At 52.0% G+C, this 27,260-nt stretch overlaps 1 protein-coding gene across 1 annotated transcript in view; it reads right to left on the bottom strand.

The window, feature by feature from the left end:
- The window catches only part of CENPE (centromere protein E), a 1,817,274-nt gene that overhangs the window by 21,082 nt on the left and 1,768,932 nt on the right, over positions 1 to 27,260 (bottom strand). Inside the window, exons 58-59 of the mRNA XM_086962044.1 lie at positions 27,069 to 27,231; positions 12,195 to 12,478 (exon numbers count right to left, since the gene is read on the bottom strand). Coding sequence (XP_086818170.1) covers positions 12,195 to 12,478; positions 27,069 to 27,231 — 447 coding nt within the window. The remainder of the gene's footprint in view (positions 1 to 12,194; positions 12,479 to 27,068; positions 27,232 to 27,260) is intronic.

The following is a 27,260-nucleotide window of genomic DNA, read 5'->3' as shown; positions in this document are numbered from 1 at the left end:
CCCGAGGGGCACGGAAAACCATATACTACAAAAGTGGAATGTGAAATTACTAGCAGGTAAGCACTACTCTCAAAGACTTTAGAAACGCTAGGCCTACAATGCTGAACCCTTAGATTAGAAGCAGGAGGCCTAGGGACGTCGTGTGCAGAGAGGAAACTCTCATGCGTAATGTGGGACCAAGTCTATGGATACTAGTAAATGCAAAGTTAGTGTTCTCGGGCGAACCCGACTAGGTAGGTCAAACACGAAAGTGGATCTAGACACTTAGAGAGTTGGTCTACGCTGGAGCACCGGGGTACTCGGTTTACCTAGCCCAGGGGCTGCGGCTGCATAGGGTTCAAGTGTCGTCGGGTTTCTTCGTTGACGAACCAGGAGCCTGAAGTGGAAGTTGCTGGCGACCTGAAAGCAGAGGGGACTCAGTTCTTAATCACTAGCCAGTGATCAGATGGGCACCAGGATGGCACCGGATGAAGTCACCTCGACCAGGTGAGTGGGTGACGCTGGGCTCTGCAGTCTCTCGGACCAGGAGGAGTTGTCGGCAACCAGGATGGAGGTGCGAGCTGTCCCACGAAGGTATCTGCTGTCGGTGATGCTGGACCCAGGATTGGGGCAACAACTCTTGGCAAACGCAAGTCCACGCGGTGGACTCAAAATGGCGTCTGGAGTGGACCAGGAGGGTCCGGGGTGCTCCTCTGTTGGAGGGGAGCAAGGGCCAGTCTGGAGCAACCAGACCAGCGTTGGAGATGTCGTCGTTCGTCGTCAAGAGGGCTACAAGCCAGCAGGCAAGTGGCCGGACAACGCGGTGAGCAGCAAAGAGCAGAAGGGCCCCACGCAGATCTCGTAGATGCTGGGGGGCTGAACTTCGGTGCTGGAGCTGCTCAGGGTTAGGGATTCTCAAACCCCAAAGCACTCACTCGAGGATCCCTCGGCGGTCGTGCTGGATAAGCGTAGTGCAGTTCTGAAGATGGCCGGTCCCTCGAGGTCTCGTCACACCCACGAATCTGAGCTGAGCTGGTGATGTAGGTAGAGGTCAGAGGTTCCAGGGAAGCCGGGTCTCGTCGTGCTGGTCGGTCTGGTTCCGGAGAAAGGACGTGCAGCAAACCGCAGGTTACTTAGTTGGTGCCCGCTGATGCAGGGTGACTACTCCTTAGTCACAAGGGAGAAATCTTGAGAAGAAGTCTTGAGTTCCTTTCAGAGAAAGTAGTTTCAGGATTCAAAGATGATCTAATTTGGAAGGGTCCCCGCTCCCACCTTTATATCAAAGAAAGGGGCTGGTACGGGACTAGGTCCTGCCCATGGGTGGGACCAGTAAGGGGGTGGTTACACCCCTCTCCCATGCCGGACTTTCCCCAGCTCAGGGGCTGGTGTGCCCCTGGAACTGGTTCTAGCCGGCCTATGCGTAGTGAGCACCGGGGTGCCACTTGCAGTCACCTTCCTATTCAGCCCTGCCTACCCAGGATACACAAAACCCTGTCTGGGATGGTGCTAGCACCGCCCCTGACAGGAAAGCCTTTGTCCAAGCTCTCCTCGCTGGAAGGACTCCCAGCAGCAGGAGGTCAGACTTGTGTCTGTGGTGGCAGCATCCATTTTGTGTTGCTGAGGCTCGAGTTACCTTTAACCGGGGTTCACAGTTACATACATGTCGTGTCCCTCTAGAAGGGTGGAATGCTAATCCCGTCGCCAGAATTGGCGAGGGGTTAGTATTCCAATTCGTATGACACCTTACTCGACATGTTTTGATAAAGCGATACCAGAGTTGGCATATAACCGCGAGGATTATAATGCACTTAAGAGTATATGGTATGCGTTATCATGGAACAGCTATTAGGACTTGGTTCCGCAAGCGGCAAACTGGCTCAGCTCATGCCAGAGCACCATCTCACAAGATTCCATATACTCTGCCTTCAGGATTGTTAAGCCCTGCCATAGGAGTGACTGATAGGAATACGAGTGTCCATTTTAGGGTTAGATATAGGTATACTATATCTATAGCAAGGGGTGATTACACCACCTTGCCCCAGCTGTCGTGCAGCCGGTTGTGTCAGATTTAGATGGCCAGCCAGGGGTGGCATGATACATGCTGCAGCCCCTGGTAGGCCCTGGGTACACCTATGCCCTGAGTTACAGGGTCTGATAAGGTGGCCCAGTACCAATTGGTAAATGCACCTAAGGTACACGTGTCAATTTAGTGAGAGAACAGCTAGGCTGTGGGTCTGATTAGCAGGCCCGCAGCCAGGGAAGTCGTAAACCAGTGAAGCAAAAAGCAAAAATCTGGGGTGATCATAGGATTGCAGACCTTAGTCTCCTACACTGGTCACTTGCCGGCTGGCTAGTGACATCCTAGACGACTAAACCCGACAACTTCACTGCTGGTCTGATTGCTCCAGACTGGCCCTTGCTCCCTTCCAAAAGAGGAGCACCCTGGACCCTCGTGGTCCACTCCAGGCGCTGTTTCCACTCACCGTGTGGGTTGCCTTTGCCAAGGCCTGTTGACTCCGAATCCGAAGCCGACACTGCCGACAGCGAGAGCCTGCGTGGGACAGCTCGTGCCTCCATCCTGGTCGTCGAAGACACCACCTGGTTCACGTGGCTGCAGACACAAGCGTCCACCTTCACCTGATCGCGACGACGACATCTGGTTCCACTCCAGTCACTGGCTAGTGACCTTGAACATTGTCCCCTCTGCTTTCAGGTTCTTCTCTTAACTGATCCACCCTTGGATCACACCGGACATCTTCCTCCTGACCGCCTGCAGCATCTTTTCTTCCAGGCTCCATAGACTTCAACGCCGGAACCCGACACGACTTGGCACCTATGCACTCTCAGCCTGTGGGTGAGGTAACACAAGCATTTCGGTGCTCAAGGGTAGCTTGACTCTCCTAGTGTCCAGTTCCACAGTCGTTTTGGTCCCATCTAGTCAGGGACGTCCGTACTCACCTTTTCCTTAAAACTGTACTGTCCATAGACGTTTGTACGCATCTCGCGTGTGAGTTCACACTCTGCACACGCGTTCCGTGGGCCTCCTATTACCTACCTCAAGTTAGTATAGCGTGGTCCCAGCGATCCACCAGACTCTGGACAGCTCCATTCTTATTATTGACTTTCACATTCCACTTACTTAGTATATGGTTTGTCGTGCCTCTAGGGCACCATTGTAAATCGTGCAACTTAAACTTATTTTTCTTAAGAGTTTGTCATGTGCTTAGCCCTCTGACCTCATAAAGAGTTCAGAGGTGTATGTTAGTTAATAAATACTTGTTTATTTTCATAACAACCTGTGTTGTGTCCTTTCACTTGGTATTCAAGGGGTTATATGTGGTAAAGCAGCTGGCTTCACATGCCAAAAGAGTTTAGCCTAAGACTGCTTTGTCCATGCTACCACTAGGATAGCTGGTCTATAAGGTTGACTTACAACCAATCACTGTAGGAGAGTAGGGTCTGCAATCCTATGATCACCCCAGATTTTTGCTTTTTGCTTCACTGGTTTACGACTTCTCTGGCTGTGGGCCTGCTAATCAGACCCACAGCCTTGCTGTTCTCACACTAAATTGACACGTGTACCTTAGATGCATTTACCAATTGGTACTGGGCCACCTTATCAGACCCTGTAACTCAGGGAATAGGTGTACCCAGGGCCTACCAGGGGCTGCAGCATCTATTATGCCACCCATGGCTGGCCATCTAAATCTGACACAACTGGCTGCACGACAGCTGGGGCAAGGTGGTGTAATCATCCCTTGCTGTAGATATAGTATACCTATATCTAACCCTAAAATGGACACTCGTATTCCTATCAGTCACTCCTATGGCAGGCCTTAACAATCCTGAAGGCAGAGTGCGTGGAATCTTGTGAGATGGTGCTCTGGCATGAGCTGAGCCAGTTTGCCGCTTGCGGAACCAAGTCCTAATAGCTGTTCCATGATAACGCATACCATATACTCTTAAGTGCATTATAATCCTCGCGGTTATATGCCAACTTTGGTATCGCTTTATCAAAACATGTCGAGTAAGGTGTCATACGAATTGGAATACTAACCCCTCGCCAATTCTGGCGACGGGGTTAGCATTCCACCCTTCTAGAGGAACACAACATGTGTGTAACTGTGAACCCCGGTTAAAGTTAACTCGAGCCTCAGCATCACAAAATGGATGCTGCCACCACAGACACAAGTCTGACCTCCTGATGCTGGGAGTCCTTCCAGCGAGGAGGGCTCGGACAAAGGGTTTCCTGTCAGGGGCGGTGCTAGCACCATCCCAGACAGGGTTTTGTGTATCCCAGGTAGGCAGGGCTGAGAGGAAGGTGACTGCAAGTGGCACCCCGGTGCTCACTGTGCATATGCCGGCTCAAACCAGTTCCAGGGGCACGCCAGCCCCTGAGCTGGGGGAAGTCCGGGCAAAGGAGAGGGGTGTAACCACCCCCCTACTGGTCCCACCCATGGGCAGGACCTAGTCGCGTGCCAGCCCCTTTTCTTAGGATAAAGGTAGGAGCCGGCCCCCTTCCCAAATTAGGTAATCTTGAACTACTTTCCACAAAAGGAACTCTTGACATTCTCTGAAGACTCTCCCTTGTGGCTAAGGAGTAGCCACCCTGCACCCGCAGGCACCACCTAAGCATTTGCGGTTTGCTGCACGTCCATCCTCCAGATCAAGACGACCAGCTCGACGAGACCCGGAAAAACCATATACTCTAAAAGTGGAATGCGAAATGCTAGCAGGTGAGTAACACGATCCAGAGGCTTCAGGACCGCTAGTACTACCTTACTGAACCCTAAGGTTAGGAGCAGGAGGCCTAGGGAGATAGGGTGCAGAGTGTGAACTCTTACACGGGATGCGGGACAAAGTCTATGGATGCTAGCAATTCTAAAGTTATTGTTTCCGGACGAATCCGACTAGGTAGACTAAAAACGAAAAAGGATCTGGACACTTGGATAGTGAACCTGCGTTGGAGCACCGAAATGCTCTGGTTACCTAGCCCAGGGGCTGCGGCTGCATAGGGTTCAAAAGACGTCGGGAATCCTCGTTGTAGTCTATGGAGCCTGAAAGAAGATGTTGCTGGCAGGCGACCAGTGAAGATGTTCGGTGTGATCCAAGGCTGGATCGGTGATGGAGACGACCTGAAAGCAGAGGGGACTCAGTTCTTAATCACTAGCCAGTGATTGTGTGGGCACCATGATGGCACCGGATGAGGTCACTGCGATCAGGTGAGTGGGTGACGGTGGACTCTGCAGTCACACGGGCCAGGAGGCGTTGTCGGCGACCAGGCTGGAGGTGCGAGCTGTCCCACGAGGGTATCTGCTGTCGGCGATGCTGGATCCAAGATTGGAGCAACAAACCTTGGCAAAGGCAAGCCCACACGGTGGAGTCAAAATTGCGTCTGGAGTGGACCAGGAGGGTCCGGGTGCTCCTCTTTTGGGAGGGAGCAAGGGCCAGTCTGGAGCAACCAGACCAGCGGTGCAATCGTCGTGGTACGTCGTCAGGAAGCCCACTAGCCAACGGGCAAGTGACCGGACAACGCGATGAGCAGCAAGGAGCAGAAGGGCCCGACGCAGATCTCGGGGATGCTGGGGGGCTGGACTTCGGTGCTGGAGCTGCTCAGGGTTAGGGCTTCTCAAACCCCAAAGCACTCACTCGAGGATCCCTCGGCGGTCGTGCTGGTTAAGCGTCGTGCAGTTTCAGAAGATGGCCGGTCCCTCAGGTCTCGTCACACCCACGAATCTCAGCTGGGATGATGATGCAGGTAGAGGTCAGAGATGCCAGGGAATCCGGGTCTCGTCGAGCTGGGCAGTCTTGATCCGGAGGATGGAAGGGCAGCAAACCGCGATGCTTAGATGGTGCCTGCGGGTGCAGGGTGGCTACTCCTTAGCCACAAGGGAGAGTCTTCGGAAAGTATCTAGAGTTCCTTTCGTGGAAAGTAGTTCAAGATTCAGAATTATCTAATTTGGGAAGGGGGCCCGCTCCTACCTTTATTCTAAAAAAAGGGGCTGGCACGTGACTAGGTCCTGCCCATGGGTGGGACCAGGAGGGGGGGTTACACCCCTCTCCCTTGTCCGGACTTTCTCCAGCTCAGGGGATGGTGTGCCCCTGGAACTGGTTTGAGCCGGCATATGCACAGTGAGCACCGGGGTGCCACTTGCAGTTACCTTCCTCTCAGCCCTGATACACAAAACCCTGTCTGGGATGGTGCTAGCACCGCCCCTGACAGGAAACCCTTTGTCCAAGCTCTCCTCGCTGGAAGGACTCCCAGCAGTAGGAGGTCAGACTTGTGTCTGTGGTGGCAGCATCCATTTTGTCTTGCTGAGGCTCGAGTTAACTTTAACCGGGGTTCACAGATACATACATGTCGTGTCCCTCTAGAAGGGTGGAATGCTAACCCCGTCGCCAGAATTGGCGAGGGGTTAGTATTCCAATTCGTATGACACCTTACTCGACATGTTTTGATAAAGCAACACCAAAGTTGGCAAATAACTGCGAGGATTATAATGCACTTAAGAGAATATGGCACGCGCTATCATGGAACAGCTATTAGGACTTGGTTACGCAAGCTGCAAACGGGCTCAGCTCATGCCAGAGCACCATCTCACATAATTCCAAGCACTCTGCCTTCAGGATTGTTAACACCTTGGCTGCTAAGGCCATTTACCTATTCTCATTTAATTTCCATTGAAATAAATGAAAAGTGCATGGCGAGTTACCCTTGTCATTAGCAGCCAAGAGGTTAAGGCCTGCCATAGGAGTGACTGATAGGAATACATGTGTCCATTTTAGGGTTAGATATAGGTATACTATATCTAAAGCAAAGGGTGATCACACCACCTTGCCCCAGCTGTCGTGCAGCCAGTTGTGTCAGATTTGGATGGCCAGCCAGGGGTGGCATAATACATGCTGCAGCCCCTGGTAGGCCCTGGGTACACCTATGCCCTGGATACAGGGACTGATAATGTGGCCCAGTACCCATTGGTAAATGCACCTAAGGTACACGTGTTAATTTAGAGAGAGAACAGCTAGGCTGTGGGTCTGATTAGCAGGCCCACAGCCAGGGAAAGTCGTAAACCAGTGAAGCAAAAAGCAAAAATCGGGGGTGACCATAGGATTGCAGACCCCACTCTCCTACACCTATTACTTACCTAAGGTTAGGGTAGTGTAGTCCCAGCGATCCTACAGCCTCTGGACAGCTCCTTTCATCGATTTCCTTATACCACTTGTTTAGTATATGGTTTGACGTGCCCCTAGGGCAACATTGTATTTGTGCAACTTAAACGTATTTTTCCAAAGAGTCTTGTTGTGTGCTTAGCCTCCTGACCTCAAAGAGTTCAGAGGTGTTTGTTATTAATAAATATATTGTTTATTTTCATAACAACCTGTGTGGTGTCCTTTCATCTGGTATTCAAGGGGTTATATGTGGTAAAACATCTGGCTTCACATGCCAAAAGAGTTTAGCCTAAGACTGCTTTGTCCATGCTACCACTAGGATAGCTGGTCTATAAGGTTTACTTACAACCAATCACCATAAGGGTTGTTTGGACTGATACAAGGTGATCACTAGAATTAGTGATTCAGAAAAGGGGGGTGGTGATGAACAGAGTGTCTGAATTAAACAGACCACTCTTACCCAGTCCAAAGATCAGGGCTTGATCCATCACCGTTATTTATCTCACTGCCCCATCCCAGCTCAGAACCTGGCTATATGCAAATCAGTCTGTCCCTGGCCCAGTGCATCATGGGAACAGGGCAGACTAAACTACCAAGCCAATTCTTCACCAGAAAGGAGACAAGCTACCGGGGACCGGTTTCTGGCATTTCAGCCGTCTTCGGCCCGGCTTGCTTGAATCCTGATGGAGCAGGATTGACTTACAACCAATCACCATAAGGGTTGTTTGGACTGATACAAGGTGATCACTAGAATTAGTGGGCATCATATATCAGGCCAACTTCTCACAACTTGCGCATCTGAAAGAGACAAGTTAGTGATAGATTCCTTACCTCATAATAGATACCCCAGCAATACCAACCCCGGTGGTGGGTCTGCGAACCAATAATCACACCAGAAAGTCCTGGAGGCTGGAACGGCCAAAGAAGCCATCCCTCCAGACTTGGCTGTCCAGGCAGTAGTGCCTTGCAAACGTGTGCAGCGAGGCCCACGTAGCTGCCTGACAAATGTCCTGCAAGGGGACTCCCCGGTCCAGGGCAGTAGTAGTCGCCGTGGCCCTAGTGGAGTGGGCCCTCCAGAAGCCGCAGCGTCAACCTGACCAAGACTCGGGATAAAGGCTGAAAGATCGGAATCAGAGCCTGAATATCCCGAACCCGCTGTTCTGGAGGATAAACCCGAAACTGCGCCGAGTCGAGAACCGCTCCGATGAAGAGGAGCTTCTGAGAGGGACACAGGTGTGACTTCGGCACATTGATGGAGAACCCCAGCAGGTGCAGGAGGTCGGCCGTAGTCTGGAGTTGGGTTACGACTGTCTGGGGCGAACCCGCCTTCAACAACAAGTCGTTGAGGTAGGGGAAGACTGAAACCCCTAACCTGCGCAGATGAGCTGCGACCACCGCCATCACCTTCGTGAACACCCGTGGAGCGCTGGTAAGGCCGAAGGGGAGCACGGTAAACTGAAAGTGCTTGTGGCCTACCGTGAACCGCAGGTAACACCGGTGGGACGGCAGGACGGGGATGTGAAAATAAGCGTCCTGCAAGTCCAACGCTACCACTCAGTCTCCAGGGTCTAGGGCAGCTAAGACCTGAGCCAATGTCAGTATCTTGAACTTCTACTTCCGGAGGAAGCCGTTGACATTCCGCAGGTCCAATATAGGGCGTATGCCCCCTTTGCCCTCCTTGGGTACCAGAAAGTAGTGGAAGTAACAACCACACCCTACTTCTGGCCCAGGAATGCGCTCGATGGCCCCCTTGGCCAAGAGGGCCGTAACTTCCTCTTGTAGAATTCACAAGTGATTCCCCGACACAAGGTGGCACTGCGGTGACATGGCAGGAGGGGTCGCCTCGAAGGGGAGGGAGTAGCTCCTTCGGACGATTTGCAGCACCCACCTGTCAGAAGTGACAGTGCGCCAGCGGTGGTGGTGATGGCGAACCCTGCCCCCCACTGGCGTCACATAGGCCTAAAAGCACGGACTAGGAGGGTTTCGAGGCGGAGGCTGCAGGGGTAGGTGTGGACTGGCCTCGCCGTTGTCCCCGACCGCCGCCACAGCGGTTTCCACGTCCGCCACCGCGCTGGATGCTAGTCAGCGGCCGACAGGACGTGTGGGGGCGCCCCTTCCTTGGCAAAGAAAGGAGCGAAAAGCAGCCGTTTGCTGGCGCGTGGCCGAGAGGCCCAAGGACATGGCCGTATCCCTGGAGTCCTTAAAGCGCTCAAGCGCATGGTCTGCCTTGTCGCCAAAGAGGCGACGGCCATCGAACGGCATGTCCATAAGTGTGTTTTGGACATCGGGCGAGAAATTGGCGGACCTCAACCAGGCGTGACGACGAATCGCCACCATCGTTGCCATCGCTCTGCCTAGAGAGTGGGTAGTGTCCAGCCCACACCGGATGGAGTAACGTGCCGCATCGCGGCCTTCCACAAGGGCCTGGCCGAGTTTAGCCCGGACTTCCACCGGGCATTCTGGCAGCACGGCCGCGACCGTGTCCCACAGAGAGTGGGTGTAGCGGCCCAAGAGGCACGCGGTATTGACGGACCGCAATCCCAAACTTAGGGAGGAGAATACCCTCTTCCCGTAATTCTCGTACCTCTTGGATTCCCGGTCAGGGGGAGCCGACGGGAATGCGGTCTGGGAATTGGAGGCTTGGATAACCAAGCTCTCAGGGGTGGGGTGGGTCGACAGAAAGCAAGGGTCGCCCGGAGTCGGGCGGTGGCGCCTGCCACATTCCTATCCACAGGCTGCCCTGTGGCGGGCCTGGACCAAGTGCCCAGAAGAACGTCTGATAGGGCCTCATTAAATTGCAGCAGAGGCTTGGCCGAGCTTGACTGCGGTTTAAGGACCTCAGTGAGGAGGTTAGTCCTCACGGTCGCGACGGGGAGCTCAAGGCCCAACGCCTTGGCCGCTCTCATCAGCACCACGCTATAGGCAGCCCCCTCCTCCGTAGCAACGCTAGGAAGGGAGACAAAACCAGTGTCGGGCGAAGTGTCCAGACCACTGGCAACCCCAAGCTCTCCTGTCCAGTCCTCAGAAGACTGACACTCACGTGCCAGAGGGTCCTCAGACCCCTCCCAATCCTCCTCATCACCCACCGCCTGGTACTCAAGCTCAAAAGATGGGTCCGGGTCATAGAAATAAAAATCTAACGGCGTCAAAAGCGGCGCCGCCCGGGCGCCGGACCCGAATCGAGGGCAGGACCAGGGACGACGTCGTCCTGGGACGGCGCAAGGGGCGACACTCTCGGGGCAGACGCCGGCGAGGTCGTGAGGTCGACCGGCGGTGACTCGGATCCGGACCCAGTGGGGCCCTGCCGCATCGGGACCGAAGTCGCCGACGGCGCTGGAGCCGAAGCACCCACCGGCATCTAAGCACCCAGCCCGCTTGGGGATCCAGTCGGAACCGCTTGGCCCGAAGGAGCCGCGGAACCAGACAGAGAAGCGAGCGACCTCATGGCCATGAGGAAGTCTGCAATCTCCCCCGGCGTCGCGTTCTGCCCAGGGACCGGTGGGTATGGAGCAGGCCACGACCCCTGCGGCTCCAGCGGAGCCGTGTGGGCGGTCTCGACCGAACCCCCAGCCGCGTCTGACGAGCGTCGGGGGGAGTCAGAAGAGCAATAGTGCCTCTTCCACTTCTTGAGCCTCTTACCTGAGGACTTTGAGCCCGAAGACCGATGACGACTCCCGGAACTGTGGGGGCTCCGGCTCCGTGACTGGTCTCTCGACCTCCTTTCGGACCAGGACCTTGAGTGGTACGGGGCGGACTGCCGAAGCTCGAGTCGCTTACGGGACCGCTCCAGTCTAGATTTGGACGTCAGAGCCCAGCAGTCGGAGCAGGACTTGTCGTCGTGGTCCAGGCCTAAACAGTGCAGGCACCGGCAATGGGGGTCAGTAACCAACATCAGTCGGCGCAGGGCTTGAACCCGGGCATCCCTACCGGCACCTCGGAATCGAGCAGACTTCGAAAATAGATCAAAAAGGATCTCAAAAGTTTAATCAAAAAGTGACTAGGGTAAAACTTTTTCCGAATCTGCGCTTGCTGGTGCGGAAAAAAGAAGAACTGACGTCAGCACGCGGAGGCGGCGTCTATATACTCAGACGACGTCATCACGGCGCCCACAACGCCAACGACGTACGTGGAGCAGCGGACGATGCCTACTGACGCGCATGGGTACTGCTACGCAAAAAAATTCCGAATCCAGTCTGACGCCTGGGGGTATTCGAAGGTAAGGAATCTATCAGTAACGTCTCTCTTTCAGATACATGCACACAGTCTTGGGTGCAAACGTTTCAAATGTGTTCAATAACTCCACACACTTATGATGCATTAGGAGCACATATGTTTTGAAAACACATCCATCAGCTCGACCTAGGCTGTACAAATTTCGGTAGAAAAGTAATATGGTAGTTACCTGCCACTATGTAAACACACTAGCACACTAATTGGTTGAAGTCATAAGTGATGTCATCAATGATGTCAACCTGTAATGAGCGACGTAATATGCAAGTTAATAAGCAGTGCACAGCAGGGGTGCAAGTTATAGTAAGCTCTGCTAACTATAACTGGTAAATTTCTGTGTATTTTTTACATTTCAAAAAGTTGACAAATTAACCCAACAATAACGATATTTTAGCCTGTGTTCTTTTCAGTGAAAAATATATGATGCCTTTTTTTGTCGAGAGAATGCCAAGAGAGAGAACCAGCACATATAACATTGCAGGGACAGTGTAGTGTTCTATTTTTGTCACCATGAAACTGCTCTCGATAATGGTCTATTTAATTACTTTAATTCGCTTATCTTTAAAATACTCACTACAGTAAAGTAGATTCAGTCCCTTAGTTTAACACTAATAACATATATTTTAAATTGGCTTGTTTATAAAGGAAAACCAACGTTCTGTTAAAGTAATCTGTAAAGAGGTTGTTATAAATGCTTTTTTTGTACAAGATCAGTGTTTATGATCATCAATTGATATCCTCTCATGGAGAAATATACAAATAAACAACTCAGTCATTTAACTTCGTTCTACTATGCTATAACAAATGATACATACCCGAAATTGTTCCAAAACTTGAGTTGTCAAAGAACTGTGTCGGTCGAGGCAACGATAATGCTTTTGATCTGGGATCAAAAATACTACTTTTTGGGGAATCCAAAATAATTGTTTCCTGTGTTGTGGATTCATGACATTTAGAAGGAACATGATCGTTATTTTCAACAGGAGCTTCAGGTTTTCCAGCAGGTGTTGGAAGAGGGTCCTGTGATGCTTCAGATATCAAATCATTTCTTGCTGCTTCCTTTAACTTCTGGTTTTCCATCTTTAGCTGAGTCTCAATTCTTAGTTTGGAAAAAAAATACTTGGTAAATTTAGTGATTCAAACTAGAACTACATCATTGTCAAGTATTCACAGAATTGACCAAATGCACAAGTTACTTACCTTCGGTAACAATATATCTGCAAGAAACAGTAGTTAGTGTTAGATTCCTAACCTTAGAATAACCCCAGGTGTCAGATTGGATCCGAACGTTTTCGTCAGCAGTACCCCTGCGCGTCGCTAGGCGTTGTCTGCGGCTCCAAGTCCATCGTCGCGATCGCCGGGATGACGGAGTACTTAGACGCCGCCCTCGTGCGCTGACGTCATGTGTGTACATAGCTTTCTGCGCCAAGAACGCAGAGCCATGATGAACCAGTTACTTACCTTCGGTAACGATGTGAGAAGTTGGCCTGATATATAGTGCTCACTATTCTAGTGATCACTGTGTATCATACCAAACGACCCTTATTGATGATTGGTTGTAAGTCAACCTTATAGACCAGCTATCCTAGTAGCATGGACAAGAGCAGTCTTTAGGCTAAACTCTAGAGGGCGTGTTAAGCCAGCTGTTATACCATCACATATACCCCTTGAACACCAAGTGAAAGGACACCACACAAGTTGTTATGAAAATAAAAGGATATTTATTTATAACACGTCTACCCTAATCTCTTTATGAGTCAGGGAGATAAGCACACAACAAAACTCTTAAGAAAATACTTTAAGTTGCACAATTTACACAAATGCCCGAGGGGCACGAAAAACCATATACTCTAAAAGTGGGATGCGAAATACTCGCAGGTAAGTAACAAGATCCAGAGGCTTCAGGATCGCTAGGACTACACTACTGAACCCTAAGGTTAGGAGCAGGAGGCCTAGGGAGATCGGGTGCAGAGTGTGCACTCTCACGCGGGATGCGGGACAAAGTCTATGGATACTAGTATTCGTAAAGTTAGTGTTATCGGACGAATCCGACTAGATAGACTGAAAACGAAAAAGGATCTGGACACTTAGATAGTGAACCTACGTTGGAGCACCGAAATGCTCAGGTTACCTAGCCCAGGGGCCGAGGCTGCATAGGGTTCAAAAGACGTCGGGAATCCATGTTGTAGTCTATGGAGCCTGAAAGAAGAAGTTGCTGGCAGGCGACCAGTGAAGAAGTTCGATGTGATCCAAGCCTGGATCGGTGATGGAGATGACCTGAAAGCAGAGGGGACTCAGTTCTTAATCACTAGCCAGTGATTGTGGGGGCACCAGGATGGCACCGGCTGAAGTCACCTCGACCAGGTGAGTGGGCGACGCTGGACTCTGCAGTCACATGGGCTAGGAAGCGTTGTCGGCGACCAGGCTGGAGGTGCGAGCTGTCCCATGAAGGTATCTGCTGTCGGCGATGCTGGACCCAGGATTGGGGCAACAAACCTTGGCAAAGTCAAGCCCACGCGGTGGAGGCAAGATGGCGTCTGGAGTGGGCCAGGAGGGTCCGGGGTGCTCCTCTGTTGGAAGGGAGCAAGGGCCAGTCTGGAGCAACCAGACCAGCGATGCAATCGTCGTGGTACGTCGTCAAGAGGGCCACAAGCCAGCAGGCAAGTGACGGGACAACGCGGTGAGCAGCAAAGAGCAGAAGGGCCCCACGCAGATCTCGGGGATGCTGGGGGGCTGGACTTCGGTGCTGGAGCTGCTCAGGGTAAGGGCTTCTCAAATCCCAAAGCACTCACTCGAGGATCCCTCGGCGGTCGTGCTGGATAAGCGTCGCGCAGTTTTGAAGATGGCCGGTCCCTTCAGGTCTCGTTACACCCACGAATCTCAGCTGGGCTGATGATGCAGGTAGAGGTCAGAGATGCCAGGAAATCCGGGTCTCGTCGAGCTGGGCAGTCTTGATCCCGAGGATGGACTTACAGCAAACCGCGATGCTAAGGTGGTGCCTGCGGGTGCAGGGTGGCTACTCCTTAGCCACAAGGGAGAGTCTTCAGAAAGTATCAAGAGTTCCTTTTGTGGAAAGTAGTCAAGATTCAGAATTATCTAATTTGGGAAGAGGGCCCGCTCCTACCTTTATTCTAAAAAAAGGGGCTGGCACACGACTAGGTCCTGCCCATGGGTGGGACCAGGAGGGGGGTGGTTATACCCCTCTCCCTTGTCCGGACTTTCCCCAGCTCAGGGGCTGGTGTGCCCCTGGAACTGGTTTAAGCCGGCATATGCACAGTGAGCACCGGGGTGCAACTTGCAGTCACCTTCCTCTCAGCCCTGCCTACCTGGGATACACAAAACCCTGTCTGGGATGGTGCTAGCACCGCCCCTGACAGGAAACCCTTTGTCCAAGCTCTCCTCGCTGGAAGGACTCCCAGCAGCAGGAGGTCAGACTTGTGTCTGTGGTGGCAGCATCCATTTTGTGATGCTGAGGCTCGAGTTAGCTTTAACCGGGGTTCTCAGTTACATACATGTTGTGTCCCTCTAGAAGGGTGGAATGCTAACCCCGTCGCCAGAATTGGCGAGGGGTTAGTATTCCAATTAGTATGAAACCTTACTCGACATGTTTTGATAAAGCAATACCAAAGTTGGCAAATAACCGCGAGGATTATAATGCACTTAAGAGTATATGGTACGCGTTATCATGGAACAGCTATTAGGACTTGGTTCCACAAGCTGCAAACGGGCTCAGCTCATGCCAGAGCACCATCATACATGATTCCAAGCACTCTGCCTTCAGGATTGATAAGGCCTGCCATAGGAGTGACTGATAGGAATCTTTGTGTCCATTTTAGGGTTAGATATAGGTATACTATATCTAAAGCAAAGGGTGTTTACACCACCTTGCACCAGCTGTCGTGCAGCCAGTTGTGTCAGATTTGGATGGCCAGCCAGGGGTGGCATAATACATGCTGCAGCCCCTGGTAGGCCCTGGGTACACCTATGCCCTGGATACCTAAGGTATACTGTACAGGGACTGATAAGGTGGCCCAGTACCAATTGGCAAATGCACCTAAGGTACATGTGTGTCAATTTAGAGAGAGAACAGCTAGGCTGTGGGTCTGATTAGCAGGTCCACAGCCAGGGAAAGTCGTAAACCAGTGAAGCAAAAAGCAAAAATCTGGGGTGATCATAGGATTGCAGACCCTACTCTTCTACATGACCCCCCCCCCCCAACTTTGGGACAATAAGCTAACCTTGACCAGGTGAGTCTTCATGCTCTAAGTGGAAATATCTGGAGAGCCCATCTGCATTGCCATGATCAGTGCCAGGTCTATGCTCCACTGTAAAATCCATCACCTGTAGATAAATGGACCACCTAAGTAGTTTGGGTTTTCACCCTTCATCTGATTTAGTCACAAAAGGGGCTTATGGTCGGTCTGAATCTTGAAATGAGTGCAATGGGCTGGTCATGACCATCAAAATTCAGCTGACATAGAACAGCTCCCACACCCAACTCAGAAGCATCTGTTTGGACAATGAATGTTTTGGAGTAGTCTGGACTCTTTAGGATAGGTGCTGTGCACATGGCCTGCTTTAGGTCATCGAATGCTTTTTGACAGCTTGCTGTCCACTGAACTTTCTTTGGCATCTTTTTACTTGTCAGGTCATTAAGTGGAGTCACAATAGATCCATAATTTCTGACAAATTTCCTGTAATATCCAGTCAGGCCCAAGAAAGCTTGAACCTGAGTCTGGGTGGTTGGAGGAGCCCAGTCCTTGATGGCCTGTATCTTGCTCTCCAATGGCTGAACCTGGCCTCCACCTACAAGGTGGCCCAGGTATACAACCTGCGTCTGCCCTATCTGGCACTTAGTGGCCTTGATAGTGAGACCTGCCTTCTGCAGTGCCTCTAACACGTTCCTCAGGTGGACCAGGTGATCCTCCCAGGTGGAGCTAAAGACAGCTATATCATCAAGATATGCTGCACAGAAGTCATCCAACCCAGTGAGAACTTGATTCACCAGCCTTCGGAAGGTGGCAGGTGCATTTTTCAAACCAAAGGGCATTACCACAAACTGATAATGCCCACCAGGGGTAGAAAATGCTGTTTTGGGCTTGGCCTCCTCAGCTAATCTGATTTGCCAATACCCAGCTGTCAGGTCAAATATTCTTAAGTAGTTGGCAGAAGCCAATCTGTCTATAAGTTCATCTGCTCTTGGTATTGGGTGGGCATCAGTCTTAGTGACTGCATTGAGGCCTCTGTAGTCTACGCAAAACCTCATCTCTTTCTTACCACTCTGGGTGTGAGGCTTTGGCACTAGAACTACTGGACTAGCCCAAGGGCTATCTGAGGGCTCAATGACTCCCAGCTCCAACATTTTCTGCACTTCTGTCTTGATGCAGTCTCTGACATGATCAGGCTGTCTGTAGATTTTACTCTTAACTGGCAGACTGTCCCCAGTGTCAACCTCATGGGTACACCAATTGGTTTGACTGGGTGTCAGATAGAACATATGTCTAAAGGATTGAAGAACTTGTTTGCAATCCTTTTGTTGATGCTCAGAGAGGCTGCCACAAAAGACAACATCATCTACCGACCCATCATCAGGGTTCATCATCAGGGTTCTGAGTGAGCAGGTCTGGGAGAGGGTCACTCTCCTCCTCCTGTCCCTCATATGTGGCCATGAGCAAGCTCATGTCCTTCCTGTCGACATATGCTTTGAGTCTGTTCACATGGTGCACCCTGAGGGGGCTCCTGGGAGTTCCAAGGTCCACCAGGTAGGTGACCTCTCCCTTTTGCTCAATGATTGTGTGGGGCCCAGACCATTTGTCTTTGAGTGCTGCTGCTGGGGCCACTGGCTCCAGCACCCACACCTTCTGTCCAGGCTGGTAAACAGTCAGGACAGCCTTTTGGTCCTGCCAAGCTTTTTGTAATTCTTGGCTGGCCTCAAGGTTTTTAGATGCCTCCTCCATATACTCAGCCATCCTGGAGCGGAGACCAAGTACATAGTCCACAATGTTGGCTGCAGGCTTTTTGAGAGGTCTCTCCCATCCTTCCTTCACCAAACAAAGGGGTCCTCTTACAGGATGCCCAAACAGAAGTTCAAAAGGGCTGTAGCCAACCCCCTTCTGTGGGACCTCTCTGTAAGCAAACATCAGGATATCCCATCTCCGCCTGAGCTTTTCAGGTAGTCCATGAATCATCCCTTTGAGGGTCCTGTTGAATCTCTCAACAAGCCCATTGCACTGTGGGTGATAGGGCGTGGTGAACTTATAGTTGACATCACATTCCTTCCACATTGCAGTCAGATATCCAGACATGAACTTTGCACCTCTGTCAGAGACAACCTCCTTAGGGAAGCCCACTCTGGAGACCACTCCAACTAGGGCTCTTGCCACAAAAGGTGCTGTAGTGGTCCTTAGGGGAATAGCTTCAGGATACCTGGTGGCATGGTCCACCACCACCAGTATAAACGTATGCCCTGATGCTGTCTGGGGTTCCATTGGACAACAATGTCAATCCCCACTCTCTCAAAGGGTACCCCCACCACAGGTAGTGGTATAAGGGGGGCCTTTGTTGTGCCACCTGATTTACAGTGGCTTGGCAAGTGACACAGGAGCGACAAAACTCCTTGGTATCTTCATTCATGTGAGGCCAGTGAAAGTGTGGGACAAGTCTGTCCCAAGTCTTATTCTGGCCTAGGTGTCCTGCAAGGGGAATCTCGTGGGCCACGGTAAGAAGGAAACCTCTCTGAGACAAAGGGATGACCAGCCTCCTGGTTGCACCAGGCTTGGGGTCTCTTGACTCAGATTACAGGAGTCCATCATCCCAGTATGACTTGTGGGTACCTGTGGCGTTCCCTGCAGCCTCAGCAGCAGCCTGCTGTCTGAGGGGTTCAAGTGAGGGGCAGTCTAACTGTGCCTTCCCCAGGTCTTCCCTGGAGGGTCCCCCTGAGCCCAGAAACTCACCCTGATCAGGTTCAAGTTCTTTAGGCTCAGTTACCCTAGGGTCTTTAAGGTCAGCCTCCTCTGAGACTTGATCCACAACCTGGGGCAAGGGGGAAGGCAATGCCTTAACCCTACTGCTCCTTTTCTTGGGAGGTGTCTGGTCCATTGTTCCAGGATCCAGCACCTGTTCAGTGGGGCATCTTTTGGCCTGTGACCTAGTCACAGCAAGGACATGTGCTGGCCCGCCTAACATTTCCATGTGAGTCCTCTGCTCCACTTCTGACCATAGTGATGTTTCCAAATCATTGCCCAACAAACATTCTACTGGGAGGTCTGAACTAACCACAACTTTCTTTGGGCCACTTACCCCTCCCCAGGAGAAATCAACAACTGCCATACTATGATTGGTAGTGACATTGCTGGCATTGGTCAACAGGAAATCTGTACCTGGCATGATCTGTCCAGGGTCCACAAAGTTAGGTGTCACCATTGTGACACTGGCACAAGTGTCCCTGTAGGCCTGAGCCCCTTTTCCATTAATTAAAGGTGTCTGCCTGTATATGCCTGTGTACAGACAAGGACAGCCTGAGTGAGTGTGCCAACTAGGTTGTCATACCCCTCAGTTCCCTTAGGGGCTGTAGTGGTAGGAGTTTGCCCTCCTTTCTTGGTGCACTCACTAAACCAGTGAGTCTTACTTTTATAGTATTGGCACCACCATTTTGACTGGCCTTCTTGAGTCTTCTTTTTCTGGTGTGAAGCCTGACCCCCACCCTCTTTGGTTTGTTGGGGACCTGTTGAAGACTTCTGGTCATTTTGTTCACTCTTGTTACTACCCTTTTGGTCTGCTTTATTTCTGACCACCCAGGTTCTGAGTCTGGTTCTGCTTGACCCTTGTTCTGACCCATCTGTCTGTTTTCTTTCCCAATTCTTGGGGAGAGGTCAGATCCGAGTCAACAAGGTGCTGATGCAACAACTGGTTCTGACAGTTATTTAAAATCTGTTCTCTCATTATAAGATTATACAACCCTGTGTAATCAGTAACCTTGCTACCCAGCAACTGCCTTCCAAAGCCTTAGTGGCACAATCGACAAAGTCAGCCCAATCCGGAGACTGAATTTTCTGGGTGTCCCTGAACAGCAACCTGTACTGTTCAGTTGTTAAGCCAAACCCATCAATCAGTGTATTCTTCAGGACTTGGTAATTGTTAGCATCCTCAGCTCTAGTAGTGAGGAGCTTATCTCTACCTTTGCCTTCAAAGGAGAGCAACAAGATAGCTGCCCACTGACTCGGGGGGGGGGGACACTGGACAGTGCAGGCCCTCTCCAAAGCAGTCATCCATTTGTGGATGTCATACCCTTGTTTAAAGGGGGGCACTATCTTACTCAGGTGTCTAGTGTCTAAACTCCTGTACTTATCTCTAGGGATAATGCTGCCACCAGTGGGGTCTGCACCACTCAATTTCTGCTCTCTAGCAAAGGCAAGTCTCTCTTTGGCAAGGGCAAGTTCTTCCCTCTCAATCCTCAGATTGACTTCCCTCATCTTAGCTTCATGCTCTCTTCTCTGAGGGGATGTCATCCCTCCCTGAGAAGAGGCCTGAGTGCCATTGGTATGAATGGAACTGTTAGATCCTCTGGAATGAGACCTAACTCGTCCACTCCCAATGTTAAGCCTGCCTGAAAGTGGGCCTGGGGGTCCCCTAAGTCCATTTTCATGCCTGCCTAAGTTGGTCCTGGTGAGTTTGACTTCTACCTGACCCTTGTCTGCCTCATCCCCTGACAACTCCTGATCCTCTTCCTCTCCTTCACTAACTGTTCCATTGAGGTAAGAGCTCGACCCATTCCTAATTAGATTATCCTGAATTGAAACTACAAAGAAGAAACTCTGGACTTCGACGTTCTGCTCCACAGAAGACTGAAGAAAATCTCGCTTGTGGCCAAGGAGTGACCACCCTGCACAAGCAGGCACCATCAAGCGTCCTAGCGGTTCGTTTTGTCGTCCTTCCTGGTGGAACCAGACTTCAGAGCCCGACAAGACCCGGACTACCAGACCTCTCCGACCTCTACCTACATCTGCAGCACAGCTGAGATCCGTGGGTCCGACGAGACACGTGGGACCGGCCATCTTGGAGAAACTGCACTTCGCTTCCAGCACGACTTCAAAGGCATCCTCGAGTAAGTGCTTTGGGGATTGAGAAGCCCCAGCCCCGAGCAGCTCCTGCACAGAAGACCAGCCCTCCAGCATCCACGAGATCTGCGTGGGGCCCTTTTTCTTGATTGCTGCTCGACGCGTTGTGTGGTCACTTGCCGGCTGGCTAGTGGCCTCCTAGATGGAGATCCTTGAAATCCACACTGCTGGTCTGGTTGCTCCAGACTGGCCCTTGCTTTCCTGCAAAGAAGAAGCACACCGGACCCTCCTGGTCAGCACCAGACGCCATCTTCACTAACTGCGTGGGTTGCCTTTGCCAAGGCCTGTTGACTCTGAATCCGGATCAGACACCGCCGACAGCGAGAGCCTGCGTAGGACAGCTCGTGTCTCCATCCTGGTCGTCAAAGACACCTCCTGGTCCACATGGCTGCAGAGTCAAGCGTCCACTCTTCACCTGATCGCGACAACAGCATCTGGTTCCTTCCTGGATCCACTCCGGTCACTGGCTAGTGACTTTGAACATTGTCCCCTCTGCTTTCAGGTCTCCATCTTCCTCGATCCACCCTTGGATCGCTCCGGACATCTTCCTCCTGGTTGCCTGCAGCATCTTTCGCCAAGGCTCCATAGACTTCGACACGGAAACCCGACACTTGCACACCTATGCACCCGCAGCCCCTGGGTGAGGTAACGAGAGCATTTTTGTGCTCAAGGGTAGATTGACTCTCCTAGTGTCCAGGTATCCTGTAGTTTTAGTCTCAACCAGTCGGAACTGCCTTTACTCACCTTTTTCGTAACTTGTTGTGCCCATTGACTTTGTTCCGCATCTCGCGTGTGAGTGCACACGCGTCCCGTGGGCCTCCTGCTCCATACCCAAGGTTAGGGTTGTAGGAGAGTAGGGTCTGCAATCCTATGATCACCCCAGATTTTTGCTTTTTGCTTCACTGGTTTACGACTTCCCTGGCTGTGGGCCTGCTAATCAGACCCACAGCCTAGCTGTTCTCTCCCTAAATTGACACGTGTATATTAGGTGCATTTACCAATTGGTACTGGGCCACCTTATCAGTCCCTGTATCCAGGGCATAGGTGTACCCAGGGCCTACCAGGGGCTGCAGCATGTATTATGCCACCCCTGGCTGGCCATCTAAATCTGACACAACTTGCTGCACGACAGCTGGGGCAAGGTGGTGTAATCACCCTTTGCTTTAGATATAGTATACCTATATCTAACCCTAAAATGGACACATGTATTCCTAGCAGTCACTCCTATGGCAGGCCTTGACAATCCTGAAGGCAGAGTGCTTGGAATGGTGTGAGAGGGTGCTCTGGCATGAGCTGAGCCCGTTTGCAGCTTGCGGAACCAAGTCCTAATAGCTGTTCCATGATAACGCATACCATATACTTTTAAGTGCATTATAATCCTCGCGGTTATATGCTATCTTTGGTATCGCTTTATCAAAACATGTCGAGTAAGGTGTCATACGAATTGGAATACTAACCCCTCGCCAATTCTGGCGACGGGGTTAGCATTCCACCCTTCTAGAGGGACACGACATGTATGTAACTGTGAACCCCGGTTAAAGGTAACTCGAGCCTCAGCATCACAAAATGGATGCTGCCACCACAGACACAAGTCTGACCTCCTGCTGCTGGGAGTCCTTCCAGCGAGGAGAGCTTGGACAAAGGGTTTCCTGTCAGCGGCGGTGCTAGCACCATCCCAGACAAGGTTTTGTGTATCCTAGGTAGGCAGGGCTGAATAGGAAGGTGACTGCAAGTGGCACCCCGGTGCTCACTGTGCATATGCCGGCTTGAACCAGTTCCATGGGCACATCAGCCCCTGAGCTGGTGAAAGTCCGGACAGGGGAGAGGGGTGTAACCACCCACCTTCCTGGTCCCACCCATGGGCAGGACCTAGTCGCGTGCCAGCCCCTTTCTTTAGAATAAAGGTAGGAGCGGGGACCCTTCCAAATTAGATCATCTTTGAATCCTGAAACTACTTTCTACGAACGGAACTCTCGACTTCTTCTCAAGATTCCTCCCTTGTGACTAAGGAGTAGTCACCCTGCATCAGCAGGCACCAACTAAGTAACTTGCGGTTTGCTGCACGTCCTTCCTCCGGAACCAGACCGACCAGCACGACGAGACCCGGATTCCCTGGCACCTCTGACCTCTACCTGCATCATCAGTCACGCTGAGATTCGTGGGTGTGACGAGACCTCGAGGGACCGGCCATCTTCAGAACTGCACGACGCTTATCCAGCACGACCGCCGAGGGATCCTCGAGTGAGTGCTTTGGGGTTTGAGAAGCCCTAACCCTGTGCAGCTCCAGCATCGAAGTCCAGCCCCCCAGCATCCACGAGATCTGCATGGGGCCCTTCTGCTTTTTGCTGCTCACCGCGTTGTCCGGCTACTTGCCTGCTGGCTTGTGGCCCTCCTGACGACGAACCACAACACTTCCATCGTTGGTCTTGTTGCTCCAGACTGGCCCTTGCTCCCTTCCAACAGAGGAGCACCCCGTACCCTCCTGGTCCACTCCAGACGCCATCTTGAGCCCACCGCGTGGGCTTGCATTTGCCAAGAGTTGTTGCCCTAATCCTGGGTCCAGCATCGCCGACAGCAGATACCTCCGTGGGACAGCTCGCACCTCCATCCTGGTCGCCGACAACGCCTCCTGGACCGAGAGACTGCAGAGCCCAGCGTCGCCCACTCACCTGGTCGAGGTGACTTCATCCGGTGCCATCCTGGTGCCCATCTGATCACTGGCTAGTGATTAAGAACTGAGTCCCCTCTGCTTTCAGGTCGTCTCCTTCTTCGATCCAGGCTTGGATCACTCCGGAACATCTTCACTGGTCGCCTGCCAGCAACTCCAACTTCAGGCTCCTGGTTCGTCAACGAGGATTCCCGACGACACTTGAACCCTATGCAGCCGCAGCCCCTGGGCTAGGTAAACCGAGTACCACGGTGCTCCAGCGTAGAACCACTCTCTAAGTGTCTAGATCCACTTTCGTTTTTGACCTACCTAGTCGGGTTCGCCCGCGAACACTAACTTTGCATTTACTAGCCTCCATAGACTTTGTCCCGCATTACGCGTGAGAGTTTCCACTCTGCACACAGCGCCCCTAGGCCTCCTGCTTCTAATCTTAGGGTTCAGCATTTTAGGCCTAGCGATTCTAAAGTCTCTGAGAATAGTTACTTACCTGCTAGTAATTCACATTCCACTTCCATAGTATATGGTTTTTCGTGCCCCTCAGGCATTTGTGTAAATTGTGCGACTTTCAGTATTTCTTTAATAGTTTTGTATTGTGCTTAGCACCCTGTCCTCATAAAGAGTCCAGGGTTGTTGTGTTATAAATAAATATCTGTTTATTTTCATAACAACTTGTGTGGTGTCCTTTCACTTGGTGTTCAAGGAGTATATGTGATGGTATAACAGCTGGCTTAACACCCCTCTAGAGTTTAGCCTATAGACTGCTCTTGTCCATGCTACTAGGATAGCTGGTCTATAAGGTTGACTTACAACTAATCATTAATAAGGGTCGTTTGGAATGATACATAGTGATCACTAGAATAGTGAGCACTGCATATCAGGCCAACTTCTCACAGCCGCGACACCTGCGGCGCCACGTGGGCGGTGTCGCCCGAACCCCCGGCCGCGTCGTGCGGAGTCAGAAGAGCGGTGTCGCTTCTTTGACTTTTTGTACCTCTTGCCTGAGGACTTGGAGCCCAAGGAGTGGTGACAACTCTCAGAGCTGTGATGACTCCGGCACTGCGACCGGTCCCTCGACCTCCTTCTGACCCGGGACCTCGAACGGCACGGGGCCGAATGCCGGAGCTCGAGGCGCTTGCGGGACCGCTCCCGCCTAGCCTTCGACGTCAAGGCCCGGCAGTCGGGGCACGACTTGTCATCGTGGTCGTGCCCCAGGCAATGTAGACACTGGCGATGGGGTTCGGTAACCGACATCAGTCGGCTGCAGTCGACGCAGGGTTTGAACCTGGGCATCCCTACCTGCACCGTCGCAGTCGTTCGACTTCGAAGAAAGATAAAAAAATGATCGAAAAAGCTTAGTCAAAAATTGACTAAGGGTACCACTTTTTCCGGATCAGCGCTTGCTGGTGGGGAAAAAAGAACTGACGTCAGCGCGGGAGGGCGGCGTCTAAGTACTCCGGCGACGTCATTCCGGAACCAATGACGGACCCGCAGACGACGCCTACCGACGCGCATGGGTACTGCTACGCAAAAGTTTCCGGATCCAGTCCAACGCCTGGGGATATTCTAAGGTAAGGAATCTAATACTATCCTGTTTCTTTCAGATGCGCTTCAATGCACTATCAGCTTTACTTCCAAAGAGGCGAATGCCATCAAAGGGCATGCCCATCAGAGTGTTCTGGACATCCCCCGAGAAGCCAGTTCTCAGCCAGGCGTGGCACCGAAGCACCACCATCGTGGAAATCGCCCTGCCCAGCGAGTCAGCGGTATCAAGCCAACAACGAATGGTGAACTTTGCTGCGTCTCTCCCAGCTGCTATAGCTTGGGAGAATCCGGTCAGTGCCTCCTCCGGACAGTTGGGTAGCACCTGTGCAACCGTATCCCACAGAGTGGGAATAACGACCCAAGAGGCATGCAGTTTTCACCGACAGCAGCCTTAAGCTGGCAGATGAAAACAGCTTCTTGCCAAGCTGCTCCAGCTTCTTCGATTCCCTATCCGGAGGTGCAGTAGGGAATGCGATCTGAGAAGCAAAGGCTTGGCCAACCAAGCTCTCTGGAGTGGGGTGTTGGGAGAGAAAGAAGGGGTCGCCCAGAACCGGGCGATGGCGTCGGGCCACGTTCCTGTCCACAGAAGTCCCTGTGTTGGGCCTGGACCAAGAGCCCAAAAGAACTTCAGAAAGTGAGTCATTAAGAGGCAGCAAAGGCTCCGAAGAGGTTGCCGCTGGCTGAAGCACTTCTGTCAGGAGTTTAGTCCTGACGGCCCCTGTAGGGTGTTCGAGGTTGAGGGCCTCGGCCGCCCTACGCAACAGCACTGCGCAACTAACTCCCTCCTCCGTAGCCACGGTAGGAGCAGACAGCATGCCAAGGTCAGGTGAGTTTTCAATACCACTGGCATAGCCCAAATCCTCAGTCCAGTCCGGATCATAACCACACTCTTGTGTGAGAGGGTCTTCAGGACACTCCCAGTCCTCCAAAGTCTGCGAAACAGGCTGAAAATAAGGAGGACGGACATAGGGGTAAAAAGGCCCCATCGCCGTCTGAATCAGCGATCGACGCGGTGTCCGGTTCAGGGCTGAAACTGGGGCTGACGTCGACTGTGGAATCAAACAACGTCTGAGGTGGTGCCGGAGGGGTCGACATCGGTGGTGGTGTTATGAGGTCAACCGGTGTCGCCTGGGATTGGAGCCTGGATCCTGGAGGGGCCTGCAGCGATGGAGCTTAAGCCGCCGGCGACAGAAGGGGAGGACCCCCCAGTCCGGCCTGCAGGGCCCATAGGCGCACCGGCGGCGCCAGGAGGCCCAAAGAGTCTGGCCATGGCAGCAAAAAACTCTTGCACCTGAGCAGGTTGCACCTGAGCAGACGTTGCCGACGGACCCGGAAAGGGCAGGTAGGCCGGCGGCAACGTCACAAGCTCCGCCGGAGCCGCGGCACCCCCCGCTCCCTCAGCCGCGATGGGTGAGGGGAAGTCGAAGAGCGACATAGATTCTTCAACTACTTCTTGGAATGCTTTGACTTACCTGACCCCCAGTGCGAAGATTTCGATCCAGGGGAACGATGGTGACGGCTCAGCGACTGGTCCCTCGACCTCCCACGGGACCGGGACCTGGAGCAGCACGGAGCCGACTGCCGGACTTCCAGCAACTTTCAGGACCGCTCCCACAAAGTCTTTGGCGCCATGGCCCTGCGGGGTACGACTTGGAGTCGTGGTCGGGCCTCAGGCAGTAGAGAGAGACGCGGTATGGGTCCATCACCGGTATGGGTCCATCACCAACATCATGCAGTGACAGTCCCCACAGTTCTTAAAGCTGGGCATCCATATGGCAGCAGGAGTCTATCGACTGCAAAGAATTGAGACAAAAAGCCTAAAAAAAAACTCAGGGAAAAAGTGACAGGGGTTACTTGCTCTTCCCGGATCTGAGCTTACTGGCGCGGAAAAAGAAAGAACAGAACTGACGTAAGCAGGCATGGGCGCGTCTAAGTAGCTCCAGCGACGTTATCCTGGCTGCAACAACGCATGCGGAGCCGCACGATGACCCCTACCGACACGCATGGGTACTGCTCACAAAAAACGTTTGGGATCCAGTTTGACGCCTGGGAGTAATTCTAAGGTAAGGAATCTATCACTACGTGTTTCTTTCAGATAAAAATATACAAGGTGGCAAATAGCCCCTATTCCCACTTGAGAACAAAATGGGGTCAGCGGGGGACTCCATAGCCACAATACTTCTGGTCTCTATGCTCATGATCAAGAGTGTTTAAGGACCTCTGTTGAAACTTGGTGATGCGCAATAACACTTTAAATATAAAAATGTGCACATTGCATGAAAGCTGTATTCATAGTAGTGGCCCTTGAAGGAATCTCACTAAAACAGTGTAATCATGCATTTCAGCCTTACAGATTGCTTTACCTTAAAAGACGTTCGTATTTCTTTTTCTGTTGAATCAACTCTCTCTCCAAATTGGCCTTTTCTTGTTTCATAATGAGCACAGCTGTACTCTGCACAATGCCACTTCCACCTCCACAAGTGAGAATTACACTTGAAGGCTCTGAAGTTTGCTTTTCTACTATAACTAAAAACAGGGAAAAAAAAGCCTTTTAA

This window comes from Lissotriton vulgaris, chromosome 3_1, assembly GCF_964263255.1.
Source record: "Lissotriton vulgaris chromosome 3_1, aLisVul1.2, whole genome shotgun sequence".
In the NCBI taxonomy this organism is placed as follows: Eukaryota; Metazoa; Chordata; class Amphibia; order Caudata; family Salamandridae; genus Lissotriton; species Lissotriton vulgaris.
The sequence above is the reverse complement of the archived record's forward strand: the minus strand, read 5'-3'. Positions and strand labels throughout refer to the sequence as shown.